The sequence below is a fragment of the Mauremys mutica genome, chromosome 1 (genome assembly GCF_020497125.1).
Source record: "Mauremys mutica isolate MM-2020 ecotype Southern chromosome 1, ASM2049712v1, whole genome shotgun sequence".
In the NCBI taxonomy this organism is placed as follows: Eukaryota; Metazoa; Chordata; order Testudines; family Geoemydidae; genus Mauremys; species Mauremys mutica.
Window position 1 is genome coordinate 254,740,145 of NC_059072.1, and position 23,070 is coordinate 254,763,214.

Here is a 23,070-nt window from a genome sequence, read left to right on the forward strand (position 1 = left end):
ACAGTTTGGGAGAAAAACAGACTATTTAAAAAAAATCCTACTAGCTAATTTTGAATATCCTTATAATCTAAACAGCTGGGAGTTCTTACTTGCCAAGAAAATAATCTTCACAGAGAACACTGTTGCAGTTCACATCTTTATTCTGGAAGATGTATTTCAAATGCTCACCGCTTGGACAAGTCAAAATCACATACTGAACATATGCAGTAGAGATTTTCTGCCAAAAATTTTAAGCCCACCTATAGAAGGGTGCACTGCCAATCTAGTAAATACGCATGCACAGTTAAATTAAGTACCCACTGAACTGCTCATTCTTAAATTTATGCGAACTAGCCAGGATGCATTTTTCAAATGTTGGGGGAGACACACCAAAATGCTGCCCACAATCAAAAGAAATGTGCACAGACAGGGCTTGGAGATTTAATCCCACCTCTTCCTCCAATATTTTATGTCTGTGCTTCACAAACCTTCTTAGAAAGTCCTCACGCTAACAGTCAAAGAGGGACAACATCCACTGCTCCCATTTTTCTAGAAATCAGACATTAAGTGACTTGCCATACAGGAAGTTTGTGGCAGAACTGAACTCTGATCTTTAATGTGTTAGACTTACGTCTTAGCCCCCAAACTAAAGTGTCTGAAGCAATTTGTTTGAGACCTCTAAACTTAGCTATGCTACAAATAAAACTGAGCTAATAATGCCTTAGCAATTGTGTAAAGTGCTTTGCAAGAGACAAATAAAAATGTATGAATGTGCAAATATCTTAGCCACATTTTAAAAAGGAAGTAACAAAGAACAAGTATCAGAGGGGTAGCCATATTAGTCTGGATCTGTAAAAGCAGCAAAGAGTTCTGTGGCACCTTTGTTAGTCTAACAAAGAACAGAGACTGTCTAGCCATCTGGAGGGCACAATGGTGGTTGATAAACAGTTTCCATTATAACTTACCTTAGCTTCCCACCAAACTGGTTAGTTCCAAGAATGGCTCCAAACCAACATGGAGCTGTCCAAATGTTTCTAAAAACCTTCCCCTGCCTCCTGCTTTATTCACAGAAGAACTCCTCTTCATAATAGGGAATGCACACAAAGCTGGAGTCGAGGAGTCCTGTGTTCCCTCCTCCTAAAGGACCTTCATAACCCTCTGCACTTCACAGCCCTTTTTTTAATCTTTAAGTGAGGCTTGAATAGGCGTCTACTTGAAAAGTCTGGTTTTCAAAAGCTGCAGTTTGTCCCAGAAAGAGTCCTCACTGAGGATCAGAACATGACCTTGTTTCAGAAGAAAATTCATTTTATTTGACTAAGTTATGAAGGTCTGAAAACACCTACTGACCATGCGTAGTGCTGGCTTTTAGCGTACGTTCATTAAGTGTGCTCCTAATACAGAATGAACTACACATGCATTCATCACTAGCTGCTCTCTTAGGTGCACACTTTTGAACACTGGTCACAAGTGACAATGGCATTAAGGAGAGGGTTATGATGAGCACCCTGCGAGATGGGAGGGTCCCAGAGTTCAGGCTCCAGCCTGAACCTGGAAATCTACAAAGCAATGAAACAGCCCCACAGCCCAAGGCCTGCGAGCCCAAGTCAGCTGGCACAGGCCAGTCATGACTGTCTAGTTGCTGTGTAGACATACCCTGCAACGGTGATAGGGTAACTGCACCTGTATCCCCTCTCCATGGTCCACTCCAGGAGTTCCCAGTCAGGTCTCCGGCCACATCTGTCTCCGGGCAGGGACCCTTGTCCCACTTCCTTCTGACCCAGGGTTTTAAGGCTGCACAGATCCCTGCCTTACACTGTGATAGCCTTAGCAAGCTAGTCTGCCTAAAGGCCAGAGTCTCCTTTTCTTTCTCGCCAAAGGCTATAAATAATGTATCACCAGAAATTACAAGTTACCTCCTGGTACTTTATAAGGAAGCACATTTATTATTAAAATAAAAGCATTACAGAGAAAAACTTAAAAAATAGAAGTCCCTGTACACATGCTAAAAACTCACTAGAGGTCACCCACCAACCATATGGGGCCCTAGTAACCTAAAGTCATTCCACACCTTCCACATGGGTTGCCTCCCATTGGTCCTGACTGTTTGTTGGATCAGAAGGAAGACACTGGATCAGTTCAAGCTCATCCTTTTATGCCAAAAGCCCTTTCTTTGTCCCCTAGTCTCTGGAAAACCCAGTATAAATAGTATATGCAAGCCACTCCAAGGGGGTGGTACCTCCCTAGACTTTTTCATGCTCGGTGATTCACCTTAATCATCTTCCACTGTTTTTAGTTTCTGGAGGCGCTGTGGTAACCCCCCCGCCCCCCATGTAGAGCACAATCATACATAAGCTATTCATAGATTTAATACAATATGATTCCCAAAGATACTCCATGTAATTGTAATATCTGTCACAGTGACATCTTAAAATTATTTACTGAGAACAGAGACCTCTTTAGCTACAAGAAAAGATAGATATTCATTGTGACTTTGAAGGTCTGAGATGACTCACAAATAACTAGTATCTTCAAAAAAACCTATAATTTAGTTTTAATGCAGAATGCAATTGAGGACTCATTTGCAGAATAAGGATATTTGGAGGACTTTCAAACTAGCTTAGGCTACGTCTCCTAAGATCAACAGCTGTGTCAATATTTGGACGGTAATCCTTCAGGGAAAGCCCAGGTACTACAAGAAATGGTGGCAGTGGAGGTACAGTGATTCTACTCGAGGTAACATCTTCCAGCTGAGACATAAACAGAAGTTGTGAGCACTTGTGGTCATTGAAGACACAATTGCACATTTTGCTGGTGCTCTTCTGTCCACCTCAATTCCCTTCAGAGTGTCACTATGAGAACATATTTACTTAGCACAGGAAATGAAGTTGCTGTATACTACAATTTCAGCATTCCACCCCAGAAATGTTAATTGTACACTACATAAGTGTAGAGTATATGTAATTTATTATATCCCCAAAAATGTTAAAAAGAATAATAAGGTTGTTAAAGTTGTGAAGTCAGACGCTCTAATGTTCAGAAATGCTGGAACTGCCCATATAACCTTAGTTTGGTTTCCTTGTGCATATGCATTATGATATGGTCTTTATTACAAGACACTTCTGCCCCTGAACACCCAGCCTGTCCTAACCCACCTCGCCCCAAAGTCCTGTCTCTCTCTCTCCTCTCCACAACCTGCCCACTCTCCAGTTCCTGCCTCCTTGCTTCTTTCTCCTATCCGCCCTCACATCCCCTAGCTCATGCCCCCCTCCCTTTTGCACCTTTATCCCCTTAGTCATGTTTTAGCCTAAGATTATAAATTTGGCTAACAATAGTAACCGCATTGATATAATATTTTTAGACTTTTGTGAGTTAGTATTGCATGCATATTATTTTGATAATAAAAAAGCACGTGACAAATTAATGAAGCAACATTCTATGAGGATTTAAAACTGGTGAATAAATTTCAAAATGAGTAATCATCATTCCAGGAGGGGGACGGGTTTCTAGTGGGATCCTGCATAGATCTCTTCTTGGCCCAATATAATTTGCATATTTTTATCAATGAAGTACAAAAATTGCTGATTAGATGACAAAAAAAGGTGGAGTGATAAAGAGTGATAAGAACAGGACAGTTTTCAGCATGATCTGGATTGCTTGGTAAGATGGGCTCATTTGGAACAATAACCATTTTAATATCGCCAAATGCATGGTCATTAATTTAGGATCAACTAATTAGATCACACTTGCAGGATGGCATAGGTGGTGGGTATAATAGGCCAGGGTGCCTCGGGGCTTCAGCTGGTCCGAGGCTCCTCTGGCTGAAGTGGGGGTGGGCAACATGTGCTCGGGCCTCCGTCTGGCCCTGGGCTCCTCCAGCCCGGGCGGGGGAGGGGGAGGTGGCATCCGGGGCTCCTGGGGGGGGGGAAACGGGTGCAGATGGGAGGGGCAGAGCTAGAGGCTAGCCTCCCTGAAGGGCAGCTCCACCCGCCGCCCAGGCAGGATGGGGGACAATATCCTAGAATGCATCAACTCTGAAAGGGACTTATAGGGATCATAGCCATGGGCGGCAGGTATAATAGGCCGGGGAAGGCTTAGCCTTCCCTGGCGCTGCCGCCCACCCACCGCCGGACCCCTGGGCCCCATTACTTCCCCAAGGCCCCCACTGTCTGCTGCTGCTCCTGCCTGCCTGCCATGTCTCCTCCACTCCACGCCCACTCTGGAGGGCCCTGCTGCTCACAGTGTCCCTCTTCCTCGGGGATGGGGGAATGAGGAGAGACACAGAGAGTCAGCAGTGGGTGGGGGAGTAAAGAGGCTTGGCCAGGGAGGGGTGCTGGCCTGGCATTGGGGTGGGCCTGGCACTCAGGGGGCCAGTGGCTCACTGCAGAGCTGGGGGCCAGTGGCTCGGCTGGGGGATAGCATTCAGGGGCGGTGGCTCAGCCGGGCACGGGCCCTGGGGCCAGACCTGTCTGTGTGTGTGTGTGCGCGCGCGCGCATGCGCGCAGTGTGTCGGGCAGCTCAGCCCAGCAGCTCGGAGGGGTTGGGGGCTCAGCCCGGTGTGGCTGGTGCAGGCCAGGGCTCCTCCGGTCGCGGGGGGCCCCCTCAGGGCTTCTCCTGTTGGGGGGGAGTGTTTTGGGGCTGTGGTGTGCAGGCATCGGGGCCTTGGGCGGAAGCAGGGGCGGTGGGCTAGCCTCTCCAAAGCAGGGGTTCGTCTGCTGCCCATAATCATAGTTTATACCAACTGAGCACAAGCTCCCAGTCCAATGCTGTAGCTAAGAAAGCTAACACTATTCTTGGATATGTAGCAGGGGAATAGAAAGTAAGAGAAGGAAGATTTATTCCTCCATTTTTCCCAACTTGTCTCCACACTAATATTTGCCTTTTTTTTTTAAATAAAAAAAGACCACATTTTTGATGAATCACGTGGAGTCATATTACTGGCTTAATGTACATCACTGATATTAACACAGAATGAATCATTTTATTCCCCTTCAAGCCAGAGGCAATTTGGTGAAGGAAACTTGCAGCGATTTTCATTTTACCTTTTCCAGAAGCTGTCACAGTAAAGATGATGATGAATTAAGAAGCAAAAAAGATTTTTGTGGTAACAAAAAATGAACAGAATAAAGCAGAAAATGACGTGTTTTCTAACACTGAACGAAAGGAAATACTTCTACCTTTGATGAGACTATCCTGTTATCTGGATACCTCTGTGGAATGTATGCTTCAGTGCCTGAAGGAGGTTCACGATGCCCAACATAAATAGTCCGATTGTCCACCCAATTCTCTTCCCCAGCACACTGCAAAAGGAAGAAAGAAAGAGTCGTCCTCAGTTCACCCAGTATTTCTGTATAAAAATAGTCAAACTGAGTCTGCTAGTCCTGTCATTTTTCAACACAGATGCCATGTTCACACAGTCATCAATGTACTGTCCCTAAATCTCTGCCTATAGTCCTCCCAAAAACCCTAAATGACAAATAGGAGAAAGCTATCAAAACTCTGCCTTTAAATTGTCTTCAGTAATGTTTTCCCCCATAACAATAAGGGAGCATCCTTGAAACGCTAGCCCAGGGGTCGGCAACCTCTGGCACGCGGCTCACCAGGGTAAGCACCTGGGTGGGCCGGGCCAGTTTGTTTACCTGCCGCGTCGGTAGGTTCGGCCGATCGCGGCTCCCACTCAGCGTGGTTCGCTGTCCCAGGCCAATGGGGGCAGCAGGAAGCACCGTGGGCCAAGGGACGTACTGGCCTTGGCTTCCCGCCGCCCCCATTGGCCTGGGCCGGCAACCCGCGGCTGGTGGGAGCCGCGGTCCGCCGAATCTGCCGACCCCTGCGCTAGCCTTTGAAACAAAAGAAGAGATGGTTTACAATTTTGCCATTAAATCAGGTTTAAAAAAAAGTTTCCACATGGCCAGTGCTCATCTCACTACTCTGATAAAATTACTGATAATATTAACATTTCACTCATATGACAAGAACAATCTGGATTGGATGAATAGCCAGCTACAGCTCCATTTTTACCCAACACTAAAGCAAATATAATAGAAAAGTGCTTTACTTTTTACACAGAACCCACCCTGAATTACTGTCTGAAATACTAGTAATGGTGAATCCCACAGGCAGCAAGCCACAGTAGCATATCTAGAAATCCCAGAATATTTTCCATAATCCAGACACTGGGGCTATGCGGTACACCAGGGCAGTGCATTAGCTTTTCATCTTTGAATATACTATCTGGGTTCAAAGCCTATGATCGTGAAAAAAGAGGAGTATGAGTGGGGCCCACATTTAGTCCCTACGCACCCACATCACAAAGCTTCTATATAATTGGTTCAAATTAGCATTTATGTATTCACAGTTTTTAAGAACTACTGTCTGAGGACACAGATCCCTTTCCCTTGGGATTATGATTTGTGGGGTTGGAGCAGAGAGTTTAGAATAGAAAGTACTTGTCTCTTAGGAAAAAAATAACTTTTAATAGTTCCCACATATCATATCTAAAATTTATCCTAGAGCACCAACTCTTCAGTATTTGCACAGGGTGTAGTATTTGTTATCTTTAGGTAGGAGTTTCACTGTATTGTAAGTGCAACTGGATTAAGTTTACATTTATTTATTTATTTATGTAAAGAGTTTCAATCTGTTTTAAACACAAATAATGCCTTATATTGAAATGTTGTATTTTATACATACTTGTGTTTAGCATATGAGAACATTAGCTCTCCTCTGCCTCCTCAATAACCCCAGAATTCTGAAAATAGAATTTTATTCTCACATTTAAGCAAAAGAGACTTGCCCTTAGACTGCCTACACTTAGACTTTCCTGTAGACTTGCCTACATTGGTTCACTAGCACAGCAAGTTAATGACTTAAATGCTACATTTATATTAAGAAAAACTTTCAGTTCAACAGTTTGTTAATGCAGCATTACAAAAAGGAAAAAAGGAAAGAAAAACCTGAAGTAGTTGTGTGTAGAAAAATCAGTAAATGTCTAATTGCAAATGTGTAGATTTGAAGTGAAAAGTTTAAGACTATGAAAATTAAATCTATATACCATTAAGTTTTAATTGTACCTTTATATAATTAATCTATACATTTCAATATGTGTGTACTGGAAACAGTCAACAAAAAAGTTACATCAGTATTCATTCTTGAAATCATACAAACATATGAAGAGATGGCAGTCAGATACCAAAATAGTGAGTTTGGTATACAAAACTAAAGAAGATAAAAAGATAAGAAGAGAAAGTGTTTCTTGGCATTTTTGTCATCCTATTCTTCTATTTCTATCCTACTCAGTACATTGAGAGGGACATCTTAAGAATAACTACTTTGACAGTGTATTTACAGATGGAAAGACTGTAGAAATGAAGACTACCCTCAAGACAGAGGAAGACCATGATCCTGAGAAGTACTGTGTACCTGCAACTCCTATTGACTTCAAATAGATATTGTAGGTGCTCAGCATCTTTTAAAATCAAGCCCCAAATGTGTGGATCTAAAAACATTTAGCACATCCCTTTTGAAAAGTGCAATAAGGGGAAGGGAAGAACGTTTAATTGCCAACAAGCCTAATCCTCCAACAAGTCAACTCCCTGTGTCTTTAATGTGAGTTGCCACAATTTAAAAAGCTTGTTGCCATTCCAAATATTCAACCCTAGTATAGCTATAGTTCATACCACTTCCCCCAATCAGGTACCCAGGATTTTGTGGCAAGTCAAATAATTTTGAGGGAAAAGAAAATTGTACTGAAAACATTTCTGTATTATACTGAGCTTCTGTGGCAACAGAAACAAATATCTAGGTTCAAAAAATGTATGTTTTATACCTCAATTGCCATACATATCACCTTTTCAGTACATGCGGATGTACAAAACACTTGAAGGATTTATGGATATTTGCGTCAAATAATACTGCTGAAAACAAAGAGTACAGTACAGGCCTGGATAGTCTATTAAGTTATACAGTACATTGCACTCATTTTTACACTAAGATGGACTTAAAAAAATAGGAACAATTCTTTGTGGTGTTGTACCATTTTTAAGATACACAGGGGATGCAAGCAGGAATCTTCCATTAGCGCTAATGGGAATTCAATGCATAAATCCTTGAACATCAAGAACTGACTATTTAGCTTCTTCCTTCTACCCCGAGCAAGACTGACGAACATATTCCTTGTGTTTATGAGCCCACATAAAGGGATTTGGAGAGAACATTAGTAGGTGACGTAACCAATTCCTTCATCTTGCAATATAAACTGGTCTTTGCCATGAGTCAATTACAAGTGCACAACCCTCCCCCATTAAATGTATTATCAATAGGAGCTCTCATAATATTGCAATATTATTTATTTAAAGTCCTTTAAAGAGCTGAAGTTCCCCCACAGTACTTTGTTGACTTGAAAGCTAGTATTTTTCTGTCAGGCTGCCAGTCAAGTATTATGACCAACATTTGTCTGCCTACACAGAGGTACAATACAATTAATTGTACATAGGAATATAGATTAAGACAGACTAATTTACTCAGTCCATCAGATTTATTTTTGTTCTTAAAATTAATTCACCATAGAGAATGGATTAAAAACAAGTCAACTGTAACTTTTTACATACAGTTTTAACCACTTGTCACAGCAGAATTCATCTGATTTTTCCATGTGTTTGTAGAAATGATGAATTAATGTACATCACTGGTCTACTCCAAACAATCCAAACAAAAAGACATTCACAACATATACATGGAATATTTTGCATAAAATGTGCAACTGCATTGTTCAGTGAAGTAATACTGTAATAAAAAAGGAAGCATCATGCATTATTCAATAACACTGCAATACAATTATCCCACTACGGCACTCATCTCTACTAATCAGGAAAAGGTATATGGAGGAAAATGGCACAGTGAAGCTCTAATATATGCCACTTGCAAAGATCAAAAGACCATGTTTTAATTAACAGTAATAGTGTCCTACAAAGAGAACACTTTGAACAAGGAATTCTTTTGATGTCCAGGTACTATATATTAAACATCATTTGCAGAGTGACACCAGGATAATAGAAAAAAGGAGCGCTGCACTGTGGCCAGTGCAATGAAGTGTATTCAATGTTTTATATTCTGTTGCTTAAGCCCATTACAGATATGTCCAAGAAACCATAAATAAACCTAAAGCATTATGTGTTTCTATTAATAGTACAAAGCTCAATGTACTGAAACCTAGTTTCATTGGCACATAAATGAAGCAGCATTACTTATGTTCTACGCTCTCTTCAGCATAGTCAGCAACACAGAAACCAAAGACTGGTGAAAAATCCATCAAATTGTCTGTACTTCACATAAAAGAAGGCTGATGATCTTCATAAAATCTGAACATTTAGGAAGTCACACAAAATACACTAAGCATTTTTTCTAAGTTTAAATTCCAAACTATGACAAACTTCTGAATCACTTTTATGCTACTCTGCTAGTTTTTAGCTAGATACACTTAGAGATTGACCAGACCAGGTATAAATATTCAACAGGTGGTGGGGATTGGAGTGAAGAGGTAGAAGTTAACAGTCTGAGCTAAAAAACAATGCTTTCTGAGAATTAAGTTACATAGACATTTTCATATTAATAACAGAGAGAAATAAAAGCAATTTGATAAAATCCAGGGGTATAACAAATCAGCTTATTCACCACATCTAATTTTAGCTCTTCCAGTCCAAAGGCAACTTTATTTCATTAATTAAGGTACTGACAACTCTGTTAGCTTGCAACAGCAGATTTTGAAAAAGTAACTGATTTTGAAAGATTCAGAATCTTAGACCATTTTAAGGAACACGGTTTTGAGCTATAATCTGGAAAAATCAAAGACTGACATTTCCAGGAATCTCAAATAAAAAAAATACCGGTTTGGAACAGAGTCAAAAGTAACAATCTAAAAGGTGATTACATACCTGTAAATAGAAGTTCTTCAAGATGTGTAGTCCCTATGTGTAGTCCACACATGGATATGCATGCACACCATGCACCTGAGTCTGGAGATTCTGAACAAGCAGCGCCCATTGGCTCGCACATGGCTCCAAACCAAGGGCATAAGAGGCAGTGTGGGTCAATGCCTCTCTTTACAGTGAATCCAATAGGATCCAAAGCAGAGAAGACAGAGGACAGGTAGTGGAATACAGACTGGGATCATACATCTCAAAAATACTTCCAGTTACAGGTAAGTAACCTCCACTTTTTCAAGTGCTGGTCCCTACGTATATTCCACACATGGGCAACTGACAAGCAGTGCTCAGACCAGAGGGGGGTGTAAGGATGCTGGCAGTAAAGATGCTTGAAGAACTGCAGTCCCCACCACTGCATCCTCAGTGCAGGCCTGAACTAGCACATAATGTTTTGTAAACTTGTGAATGGAACTCCAGGTACCTGCTCTGAATATGTCCAGTGTCTGTACCTCCTGCAGAGATGCTGTAGAAGCAGCTTGCGCTCTTGTGGAGTGTGCCCTTACTCCACCCGGAGGAAGGGTACCTGCTAATTGGTAGCACGTGATGATGGAACCAGAAATCCATTCAGAGATTCTCTGAGAAGATATTGCTTGTCCTCGCAACCTCTTTGCTATAGTGAGAAACAGCCTTGGTGATTTTCTAATTGGTTTGGTCCTTTGCAGGTAGAATGCCAGGACATATCTGACATCCAGGAAATGAAGTCTTTTCTCTTCAGTGGAAGCATGATAAGCATGGACAGGTCGGTTGACATGAAATTCAGAGGTTACCTTAGGGAGGAATTTTGGATGAAGGTGAAGGAAGACCTTCTCTTGTGAAAAATGGTATATGATAGGTCAGTCAGAAGCGCCCCCATCTAGCTCACCGTTCTGACTGAACTAATATCAACTAAGAATGCAACTATCATGGAAAGGTGGGACATAGAACATTGGCAAAGGTTGACATGGTGGTCTGGTGAGCACTGACAGGAGAGTCTGAGGTCCTATTGAGGTACAGACTTGACCACTGGTGGAAAGGTCCTGACTAGGCTCCTCATGAATCTAACCGTTCCTGGGTGAGTAAAAAAATGCAACGTCCCCCTACTGGAAGAAAAAAGGCAGTGAATGCTGCAAGAAGTACCCACAGTAAGCTCAGGGAAAGACCTAAGTTCTTCAACAACAGGAGATAGTCTAAAATGACTGGGATATCTGCGGAGTTTGAGGAAGACCCATTGCACCACACTCAGGTAAAGAATCATCCCCATTAAGCTAAGTAGCAGTTCCTAGTTGAATCTTTTCTACTGTGTGTAAGAATGGCTTAGACAGCTTCAGAACATGAGTGTTGTAGGTCTGATGTCCATCCAAACACCAGGCCATGAGGTGAAGTGGGTCTGAATTGGGGTGACTGATTTTACCAACTTCTTGAATTAGCAGATATGGGAAGGGACAAATCCTGATGGAGGATGGACTGAGAGTCTCAGAAGTTCTGGGAACTGTTGGGTACTGTGAGAAAGATCTGGCTCAACAGGGCCAGAGCCACTCTCAAAACCTGTGGTAGCAGGGGAATGGGCTAAAATGGATCTCTCAGTTGGTCTGTACCTGACAGCAGTAGAGTGTAAACCTGGGCGTAGTGGACCATAGCTTCTCTGGAGCAGTACAAGGGAAGCTTCCTATTCATCTGGGACACAAAGAGATCCTATTGAAGTTTTTCCCACTGAGTAAATATCTCACTCAGGACAAAGCTGTGTATTTTCCACTTGAGATCTGCAGAGAGGTGCCTGCTTACATTGTCCACCAAAGAATTCTGAACACCTGGAAGGTATGTGGCTTGGATAGCAATGTGGTTGCTAATGCACCAATTCCAATGCCTGACTACTTCCAGGCAGAGGGGAAGAGATCTTGCTTGATCCTCCTTGTTTATATAAAAGACCACGGTGATGTTGTCCAACATTACTTGGATATGGAGTGAACATGAGTGGGGGAAAGGGCCCCACAAGCCAGGCGCACTGCTCTCAGTTCTAGCAGGTTGATGTGAAGTCTGGCCTCCTGTGGGGTTCAAATCCCTTCTACGGTATGGTCGTTCAGGTGAGCACCTCAACTCAGAAGGGATGCGTCTGTGATGACAGTGGCACAGGGGGAGGTTGCGAGTGTTGAAGGGAACTTCCATTCACACTTGTGCCAGGTTTGACCACCAGGTAAGAGGTGATTACGCTCGTGTGAAGAGTCAGGCTGGTGTTCATGTGGTCCTTGTCTGGTGAGTAGACTGACTGGAGCCAAGCATGTAGGCAGCATAGATGAAATCTGGTACACGTAAGTGCACAAGGCCATGAGGCCTAGAAGAGAAAGACACACTAGAACCATAATCTTTGGTCTGCGAGTAATTTATGATATCAGATTGCCCATTAATTGAAATCTTTCCTTGGGGAGGAAATCTCCTGCTGAGATGGAATCTAGAGTCACTTACATAAAGTTTATTGCCCCTATGGTAATCAAAACTGACTTTTCTTTGTTCATGCAGACATCCAGCGCTACTAGAAGATGGAGCAGGAAAAAGTTGCTGACCTGACCACATGGTTGGAGTGACCCACTAATAGCCAATCATCCAAATATGAGAAAACTGTGTGACCATGACATCTGTTAGTATGTTAGTAAATATTAACCCTTTTAATACTTCTTCTTGTATATTAAATTCATTTGTATATTAACTATTGCCCCAGAATCTTTTACAATATAAGCAAATTGTGTGTCTGAATTATAAGGCCCAAAGTAACCTGAACTCAGGAATTCATAAACTAAAAGTTACTTGTACTCAGGAATTTTTATTTTATTTTTTTCTGATTGAGTGTTGGCATGTATCTAATTATCCTGAGCATCTCCTGGTCTTTGGGAATCTAGATATTCAGGGAAAAGACCCCTCGAACTAATAAAAATGTCTGTTATAAACCAAACTGAGTGACTGATGAGGAATAATTGTTATTACTGATGGGTTCTGTAACGAAGGAAATAACCTACTGAAAGATGATTTTAACTCACTGAAAACTGTTGGTTATCACAGCTGTTAGTAATCATGACTGGTTTAGAGATTCCCTTTTACTCAATCAGGTAAACTGGAATTTTTTCTGGTTGTCATCAGTAATTAGGAAAACAGAACATGTGATAACATTAATTTTGTGAAAGTATTTGCACTTTGAGAAGGCATTATCGTCACACACCTTAGTGAAGGACAGAGGTTTTTAGAGTTAGATTGTGAATGAGCCCTGTCAGTATACCACCAGGTGCAGAAGAAAAGACTAAACTACCTTCTCTTCACTATCTACAGGGTGTGATAATGCATCTATTCTTTCTGTATTTTGGATAGTGCTGTATTAATCTTTCATTAATAATATTTGATTAAATAATTCCATTTATTGTTATTTGATAATCTCAAATTGTTATTACATTCAAACAGGAAACTTGTCTAATTTGAAAGAAAACCTTTATGAATACCTGGACACTGTTGCTAGTCCAAAGGGAAGGACTCTGCACTGGTAATGTTCCTGAACTACCAGGAACTGAACAAACTTTTTGTGGAACAGATAAATATCTACATGAAAACAGATGTCCATGTCAAGAGCCACAAACCACATTCCCTCCTGTAGGGAGGGGATTACTAATGCTAGTGTAATCATCCTGAATTCTGACTTTCTAATAAAGATGTTCGGTTGTCAAAAGTCCAAAATGGGTGTCCACACTCTGTCTTTTTGGGGGGACTATGTAGTATAGGGACTAGAATCCTCTCCCTTGATACTGAGGTGGGAATCATTCTATTGTCTGTGTTGAAGAAGAGAATCCACCTCCTTATGAAGAAGAGGGAAATAAAATCTACAGATGTACTGGAGAGAGAGTCTAGGGGGAAAACCAAAAGGAAATATAAGTGGTGAAAAAGGGAATTGATCAAAAAGCTTGTTCAATGAAAACAGATCCTGAAAACAGTAAATGAGAAGCCCATCCACAAAGAACCTAAAATGTATGAACAGAGAGAATGACTGTTTGAACAACTATTGAAGGAATACACTTCAAAAAGATGCCTAATGGACAAGTGAGGGCCCACAAGGTGAAGATAAACCCGTGGATAAACTCAGTGAACAGAGGTACAGCCATAGGCACATCAAATCTAAGGAGCACTTCAAGCTGAAAGAAAGCAAAGAACAGGACAGCAAGAGTAGAGCGGGACTTGCCGCCCAGGAGAGGAAAAGTTGTTTCTTCTCTGAAGTGACACAGTGTATTGTTGAGTAATCACTTTTATTTTTGTTAACAACAATGCATTTGGTATTGATTGCGCAGTGTAAGGATGAGTAGCATGTATAAGCTCACAAAGGTTAATATGTTGGTAACCTATAGTTTATTATAAGTAGTACATAATTGGTAATGTTCTATATTATTTATGCTCCTTATAACCAGGAGAGTATCCCCTGCACTCATGCAAAGCCTTGGTTGAGGAGTCCTTGACCTAGGCAGCTCTAGGTGCTACTTCCAAGCTCATACTCAGAAGGGTGCTACTTGTTCATTAGGGCCAATGTACTGGGGGATCTTCATGGACCAGATCAGAGTGAGGTCTCAGAGCCTTCTCCATAAGGAGTTTTCCTGAACTGAAGCTCATGAGCACCACATGTTTGTGGGGAAAATGAGTAACAGATGCTGCACTATACAGAGATCTGTATCTCAACCGAAGAGTAGAGGCAGTGCTGGCGGTCATCATTCATGAAGAAAGAATGAGGGCAAGAGATATAAATCTTGAACCCCAGGCCTGAGAAAAACAGGCTATACTAACCATACTAGAAAACTAACTGTGCTAATAACAAAAGCAATTTACTGTATCTGTTTACATGCTTAACAAGAAAGAAGCTGAAGAAATGTGGATGCAGAGGATTCCGACTCGGGCCATGCGGCAGTAAGAAGGAAATACCTGTGACTAAATCGTAACCTTAATCATGATTCAGACACAGACACCCCCCCCTTACATTACTTTTTAGGGGTGATGAGTTACAGATATACATATTAAAAAACTTGATCACTTATATGAATGATTGATATATGCAAAATGTCACCGTAAAAACAATACAGGATTGTTTTAGCCTTCTGCAAGCAGATGTACTTCCCTGATTCCCTCCCAGCAATTTCTCTGCCTGGAACTGGGAAGCACTCCCCCACCTACTCCATCCCTGCCTTCTGTTGCTCTGAATCCCCCTCCCCATCCCCATTCATGCCCTGCTTCTCAGTGCTCTGGACCCTCATCTCCTCCACTCTCTTCCCCACCCTCATTTCCCTTGCACCTCATTCCCCTGTAGCCCCTAAGTCTTCCTCCCGCTCCCCCTCATTCTTTGCATCCACCTTTCACAGTGTCTCCTGCTCCTCACAGTCCCTGTATACTGTCTAGCCCCCAGACCATGGAGTGGCAGACATTACGCCTGTGGACATGGCTTCAGTATCATTGAAGTTAGTGGGAGTTGGCAACCAATTTTTATTAAGGGCAGCCTCACTTCTACGTGCAGATAGAAGGTAGGAAAATGGCAGCCATCTTCCTAGTTTCAGCCACAGTGACAATAATGGGAGATGGTGGACATTTTGAATAAGGAGAAATTTGTGAGTTGGCAACCTTTCATCATGTTTCCAAGAGATATCGAAAAAAAACCCCACAACACCCATCTCCCTAAATTGCTGGTAAATCCCTGATAAAAATCTCAAGAGTTGGCAACACTGAGTTCTAAAGCAGACACTTTAGAGAACATAAGGTAATTTACTTCTACTGATTGTTTTCCATATTCTGGGGCAAGACATCTACACTTGACTGCTATTTAACTCAGTGAGAGTTCCAGGTAAATATCTGATAGTTGTGTATATTTAAAGACTTATTTCTAGAAAAAGAAATCTTTACCGGGTCTTACCTCATTTTTATCACCTAATGCATGGGCAGAGGGGGAAGGAGGTAAGGAAGAGTTGTTAGGTATCCACAATAAATCAATTACTAGTAAAACAATCATTATACTGCTTTGTGTAAACCCCACTGTATCTTTGCTCATTAAAGCAGAAGGTTTCATTTGTTTGGTTTAACAGTGTTTATCTGGTGGTGGAATTATAAATAGAAACAACTGAACTATAGAATTACTTAAGATAAAGTTCTTTTATTATAGTTTTTTTCCCCTCTTCTCAGAAAAAAGTCAAGAGTACTCAGTTACAAGAGATATAAAGTTAAAATAATTTTGCATGCAAGACTTCAAAATTATATATTGGGATTAAGAAAAAGTTATTTTATCAAAGTCCACATGAGCCATATGACAGGCATGTGGATGGCTGAATTTGACCATGTAAACTTCAGATACTTTAAAGTAGGTTATCATATGATTAAGTCTTTACCTAATTTATAGATGCAAAATACCTTAAATTCCTTAAATCAATGGTTACTTACAAAAAAATCAGTAAAATGAAGAATTATGTTTATATTTATTATCTTGGACAAAAACCAGTGGAGCAAAGTGTAAATAGATTCTTTAGCAGTCTACAACAAGCCAGAGGGATTATGTGCTTAGAAAGCATGCAGACTTTGCTATCATCAGTTACTAATTAATCAAGCACAGCGGAGGCCATCAAAACAAAGTTCCCAGCACTAAGGAACTCCAATGACTTTAATGAGCATATTCCTTTAGACAATGTTAGTATCACAGGATCTGTTGTCTCATTCTGTCATTATAGCATATTGCTAGAAACAAACACTGAAACATTTTTAAAATCTCCAAGAATAACTTTCTTAATTGAGAATATTTGAAAATCTCTCTTCCCAACATTGTAAGAAATTAATTTAATCATAACAGAATGTTTCACCAAGATTAAAAAAAAAAAGAGAGAGAGAGAGTATGCTCAATTTGTTTATGGATCACTATTTTACTATAACCCTTTCTAGGTTAAGGCTCTCTTCTGGGATATGGGAGATCCAGAATTCACCCCACTGCCTGATGCGGGGAAGAGATTTGAACTTCACTCCCCACATTGCAGGAGAGTACCCTAGCCGTTATAGGATATTCTGGTATGGCTCTTACTCACCTGCTGAAGCTGTTACAATTTGTATTAATAATTAGTCAGTCACTGGAGCAATGACTTGAACTTGGGTCTTCCATATTTCAGGAGAATGCCCTAATTACCAGACTATGGAGTCATTCTCATGCTTTCCCTGGCCTGATGACTATGAATGACTACACTAAGTCACTTAGGGCATGGCTACACTTGCAGATGTAGAACACTTTGAGTTAAACCAGCCTTCGTAGAGCGCAGTAGAGAAAGCGCTGCAATCTGTCCACACTGACAGCTACAAGCACACTGGCGTGGCCACATTAGCAGCTCTTGCAACAGCCACAGAGAGCAGTGCATTGTGGTAGCTATCCCAGCATGCAAGTGGCTGCAACGTGCTTTTCAAATGAGGGGGGTGGGGTGGAGTGCAACAGGGAGTGTGTTGTGTGTATGTGGGGGGAGTGAGAGAGTTTTTGGGGGTTTAGAGCATGTCAGCATGCTGTCTTGTAAGTTGAGACAGCAACAGACCTCCCTCCCCTCCTACCTCCTTCTCTCACACACAGCATTGCACAGTAATGGTTGCTTTGTTTTGGGGCAGATAAGCATGCCGGCTGTCAGCAACGGAGTTTTCAAAGGGTATATCAGCATGCCTGCAGTGATTCCAAAACAATTACAAGAGTGGCCACTTGATTTAAGGGGATTATGGGACGTTTCTGGAGGCTGATCAGAGCACAGTAATGAAACACTCAGGGCCGGCTCCAGACCCCAGCACGCCAAGCGCGCGCTTGGGGCGGCATTTTACCGGCAGGGTGGCAGCCGGCTCCGGCGGACCTTCCGCAGTCATGCCTGCGGGAGGTCCACCGGAGCCGCGGGACCAGTGGACCTCCCGCAGGCATGACTGCGGAGGGTCTGGTGGTACCGCGGCTTCCGGGGACCTCCCACAGGCATGACTGCAGAGGGTTCACTGGTCCCGCGGCTCGGGTGGACCTCCCGCAGGCGTGCCTGCGGATGCTCCACCGGAGCCACGGGACCAGCAGACCCTCCGCAGGCACGTCTGCCAGAGGTCCCCCGGAGCCGCGGGACCGGCGACCGCCAGAGCGTGCCCCGCGGCGCGCCGCCCTGCTTGGGGCGGCGGGATTCCTAGAGCCGCCCCTGGAAACACTTCCTCCACACTGATGCCTGGGCCTTTCAGCCAATGCACACCAAGTGTTAATCTTCTCACACAGGTGGAGTACCAGGAGCGCTCTAGCCCTGGAGTCAGAGCGCTCTACGTGCCTTGCCAGTGTGGACGAGTAGTGATCTAGGGTGCCTGGGGCTGCTTTAATGCGCTCTAATTTGCAAGTGTAGCCAAGCCCTTAGAGAGACAAGGTGGGGGAAGTAATATCTTTTATGGGTCCAACTTCTGTTGGTGAGAGAAAGCAGCTTTCAAGCTACACAGAGCTCTTCAATATTTTCTATAAAGCTTTTCTCTCTCACTAACAGAAGTTGGTCCCATAAAAGATATTCTCTCTCCCCCCTGGTCTCACTAATATCCTGGAACCTACATGGCTATAACAACACTGCATATTGCAATGGCAAGTCACTGGTGCTCCAGCAGAGTGAAAAGAACTCTGGTCAGATCCACAGACTTATTATAATGGTAGACAATGTCAGGGCACTGATTAAACTTTTGGCACAGGAGATACAAAAAACATTACATAATGCAACTACTTTCTGTCACACCTGTTGGCACATATATCCTGACAAACAAGCAAACATTCTAGTTTCTGCAAAAAGCCTACTGTTTCTGAGAATGTACTGAAAATGTATTTCTGACTGCATTCTCCTTCCCTTTTGGGGCTATTGTGATGGGCTCCCTACACTAGCCCTGAAAGGGTTGAATTAGGCCAGGCAGGCCCAATCATTTGACCAATTAAGAGGAGAGATTTAGGCTACAAGGAGGCTGCTAATTGGAAGCACGGTCACCCATGAGGGATCAGGCAGGGCTTACATAAAATCAAGAGACTGGAACCAGAGAAATGGCTACAGGGTGAAGAGTGACAGTCACGCTCCCTGAAGGAAGGAGGGATAGGAATCCCTGAGGTCTAGTAAACCCTAGGAGAGAGAGGTCTGACTAGAATGGGTGGAAGCAAGGTAGGAAGTAGTCCAGTGGTGAGAGCAGTAAGGTTAGGGATGTTGCAGACCGTGACAGCTTGGTAAAGGGCCCCGGACTGGAACCCAGAGTAGATGACGGGTGTGGGTTCCCCTACCAACCACTGCAGAGTGGTACTGCTTGGGGCAGTAAACTAGAAGACTGCTCAGGTCACCGCAGGAGTGACAGGGTCAGGGCAGCAGGCATGAGGACTGCCTGACACTGCTTGGGGAGGAAGACTTTGAAGGGCTGCACCCTGAAAGGGGAAACTGCATAGTGACCTGGCAAGAAGGCTGAGTCACAAAGAGGAAGTAGCAGCTCCTGGAGTGAGAGAGGGGCCAGAGAGAGAGAGAGAGAGCGCAACAGCAGGAAGGGGTGTTGGCCTGTCAGAGATAATCCCCAGATAGCCAGGAGGAGGCACCTTTGAGCAGTAAGTAGGAAGTCCTGTCACAGCCATATGCTCAGAAGAATGATTTCTGAATATCGTCTAATAGATCTAGTTAAAATCTATTTTACATCAGATTACTCATCAAGCACAGTGATATCCAGCACAACACCACATGGCAGATCTAGTTCTGCCTACTCATAGAAACATAGAAGATTAGGGTTGGAAGAGACCACAGGAGGTCATCTAGTCCAACCCTCTGCTCAAAGTAGGACCAACCCCAACTGAATTGCAACAGAAAATTATCAGTGCATCTCCAGTAAATTAATAAGCAGAATCCATCATTTCTAATTTCCAATCTAATCCAAAAAATTGAGATGCTTTTCTCACCTCATGTTTGCTGTGGCATCACTAGAGTATTATTATGCACTAATATGATGAAATTATTCAATCAAGTCATTATCTTATCTTTTAGCAGGGATACTTGCACCTCAGACCACTTTCACTTTATATTCACAAATTTAAAAAATCTACACTTAAATTGCAGTTCCATGCTGTCCATACTTAATTCCAGATGATTGAACTGACAAGGTTAGTTCATCGATTTTCTTGTTCAGCAAGGTTTACAGTAATTTGTTTCGGATCATAAACAAATCTAAATTATTGGAACAAGAAGCAGATTGTTAATATGTGGTCATCTTTAACTCCAAACAAAGTACAACTATATTAAAGGCTTAGAATTGACCAACCTGTGATGCTTCTGATGGCTGAGTGTGTGTTCCCGATTTCTCCCCCCTCCCCCCTATAAAGGAGTAGCGATGGACATGGTACAGAGAAGCAGAATCTTATTCCAACTCTCCCCCAGATCAAGGAAATGTGGGGAAAACAGCAGGAAGTAAATGTCTGGGGAACGTGGGAGTGATGAGGCATCTAAGGGAGTGCTTTGGGCCTCACTTTTTTCCCTCTTGCTTGCTCCATATTGTGCTCCATGGTGGCTGTAAGCCAGCAGAAAGAGCTGAGGCAGAGAGGCTGCCTGGCCCCCAACAGTTAGGAGGAGTCACTGCAGAGTAACCTTTCCTGCCTGTCTGCAAACCAGATGGATGCATGAGACTCCAACTGCACTGTGGGCAGGAGTGACAAGGGCGGCTGGCAGGCATAAGATGTCACATGAGATGTGTGCTACTTGGCAGCCCTGGCATCTAAATTAATTATAAGTCAAGTTTATACCTAGCTAGCCCTTAGACAATGACAACAGCTGAAACTTGAGTTTATGAAGAGGATGGGGAGTTCCTGCTCCTGGAGCTAATGAAGACTAGAGAGTATCAAGAAACCATTTCAGTTTTTACAAGATAACTGATAGCGGTGCTAAGAATTACATGCAGTAGTGGCTAAACTAAGAGAACTTGCATAAGATGCCTCAGAGGACTGGCAATTTCATCCTCTTGGTTGCAAGGGGAACACTGAATTTACAATTGTTCATCAAAAGAAAGTAAGGAGACAATGTCAAGCTACGAAATTAAACATTTCAATTTTTTATATGTATTGCTGTTATTTGCAGCATATCAAATTCAAATGGAGTACCACTAGACTAATAAGGATTAGGTTTTTAATCAATAAATGTCAGCAAATGTCAATTTCACTGTACATACAAACCAATGAAAAATATTTTGATTATCAAATTTTACAGATAGACAAAAAAAATGCTGCTTGAGAAGTTAGTCTCACCTTAATGTATATAAAACGTGTTACGATGGCATGTAGTGGACCTGGAACAGAGGCGCCATTTAGGTAGCTTCAACTTTTGGAAATTCAGCAACTGTCATTAAATATTTATTAGCTGATGTCCCCTTAATTTCCCCACAACTGACAATTTAAATTGATAAAAACAGAAAAAAATGCTTAAACCCCATAATTTCACACAACTGTAAACATTTAAATCAATAAAATAATTAAAATGCTTAAATAAACATTGATCTGTAATTATAAAAAAAATTAATTCTGCAAGCCTAATTTTCATATGGCTAATGAGCTGTGGACAAGCAGGAGGCATTTACCTCCAGTTGTGCTATCTGTCCACCACCTGGGGCCACTGTGATGCCTGCTTCCCATCTCGCCGCTCTTCCTGCTGGATCTTAACCAGGGAGGAGATTGCAGCAGCACAGGGAGAGGAGTCCAGTACTGGTCCAGGGTTCCTCACAGTATAAGCTACCACAGGATCCCCCCTCACTCCCCAGCAGCCCCACATAACTAACAAACTTCTACTACCCAACTACTCCAGATGCCTAGACATGCAACACACAAGGCTACTCAACCAGCTGACCCAGACACCTCCATGTAATGGTCTTCCTCAATGACCCAGGAGATAAAGGTCCCTGGCAGCATGCAGAAGCAAGTGCTTCTAGGCATTGTGGGGAGGAACAGGCAATCAGACACCTCTCTGCCCCGTCCATTGCTAGCTAACTGCCTAGGAGAAAAGAAGAGCCAGTGGGGCAGGAAGAAGAGGTGGCTGCTGTGGTCTCTCTTGCTGTGGGCTGTTTGTGGAAGGGGGTGTTGGGGGAAACAGTTGGGGAGAGGGAGCACAACTGGGGAGAGAGGAATTAAGGGGATACAAGACAGATTCTTTCTACTAAGTATCAGAGGGGTAGCCGTGTTAGTCTGGTTCTGTAGAAGCAGCAAAGAATCCTGTGGCACCTTATAGACTAACAGACGTTTTGCAGCATGAGCTTTCGTGGGTGAATACCCACTTCTTCGGATGCAAGTAGTGGAAATTTCCAGGGGCAGGTTTATATATGCAAGCAAGAAGCAAGCTGGAGATAACAAGGTAGTTCAATCAGGGAGGATGAGGCCCTGTTCTAGCAGTTGAGTGAAAACCAAGGGAGGAGAAACTACTTTCTTTCTACTGAGGCTTTTCCCACCCATAGGAATATGCTGGAAGTTAGCTTAAATTCTGCCTCAAGGATCAATTACAATAGTCTAATTATTTTCCTAGTCATTACATCCCAGAGAGGATGTAACTCAATGACCTGTAAGACTTTTTTTTTTTTTTTAAAAAGATCCCCCCTAAACTTCTTAGCAAGACCTAGGCCTATATCACAAACTACTCCTCCCTGCTCCCTGACAGAATCAAGGCCCAGTGATTATGATTACAGTTATGCAGTTAGGAAAGACAGTTTCATTTAATGAGGGCAACCAATCACATAGCAATAACAATTAATATTTCAACTCACAAAGTAATTAATTGGCTAAAATTTGTTCAGTTGAAGCCTTCCAATACTTTCTAACAGTAATATAAATCTAAAAATGCCCCAATTAGTCAAAGTGTTCAATATGTAAAATCCTAATGCTTTAGTGTTTGTGTTGACCATTTCCATTATAAAAGTTAGCCGCCCCCCCCCCAAACACACACACCCCTCTACCTTGATATAACGCTGTCCTCGGGAGCCAAAAAAATCTTGCTGCATTATAGGTGAAACCACGTTATATTGAACTTGCTTTGATCCACCAGAGTGCACAGCCCTGCCCCCCCAGAGCACTGCTTTACCACGTTATATCTGAATTTGTGTTATATCGGGTCACATTATA

General features: G+C 42.5%; 1 protein-coding gene across 1 annotated transcript in view; it reads right to left on the reverse strand.

Moving 5' to 3' along the window:
• Positions 1–23,070, reverse strand: part of ATP11A (ATPase phospholipid transporting 11A) — a 153,725-nt gene that overhangs the window by 111,060 nt on the left and 19,595 nt on the right. Inside the window, exon 2 of the mRNA XM_045007544.1 lies at positions 5,154–5,276. Coding sequence (XP_044863479.1) covers positions 5,154–5,276 — 123 coding nt within the window. The remainder of the gene's footprint in view (positions 1–5,153; positions 5,277–23,070) is intronic.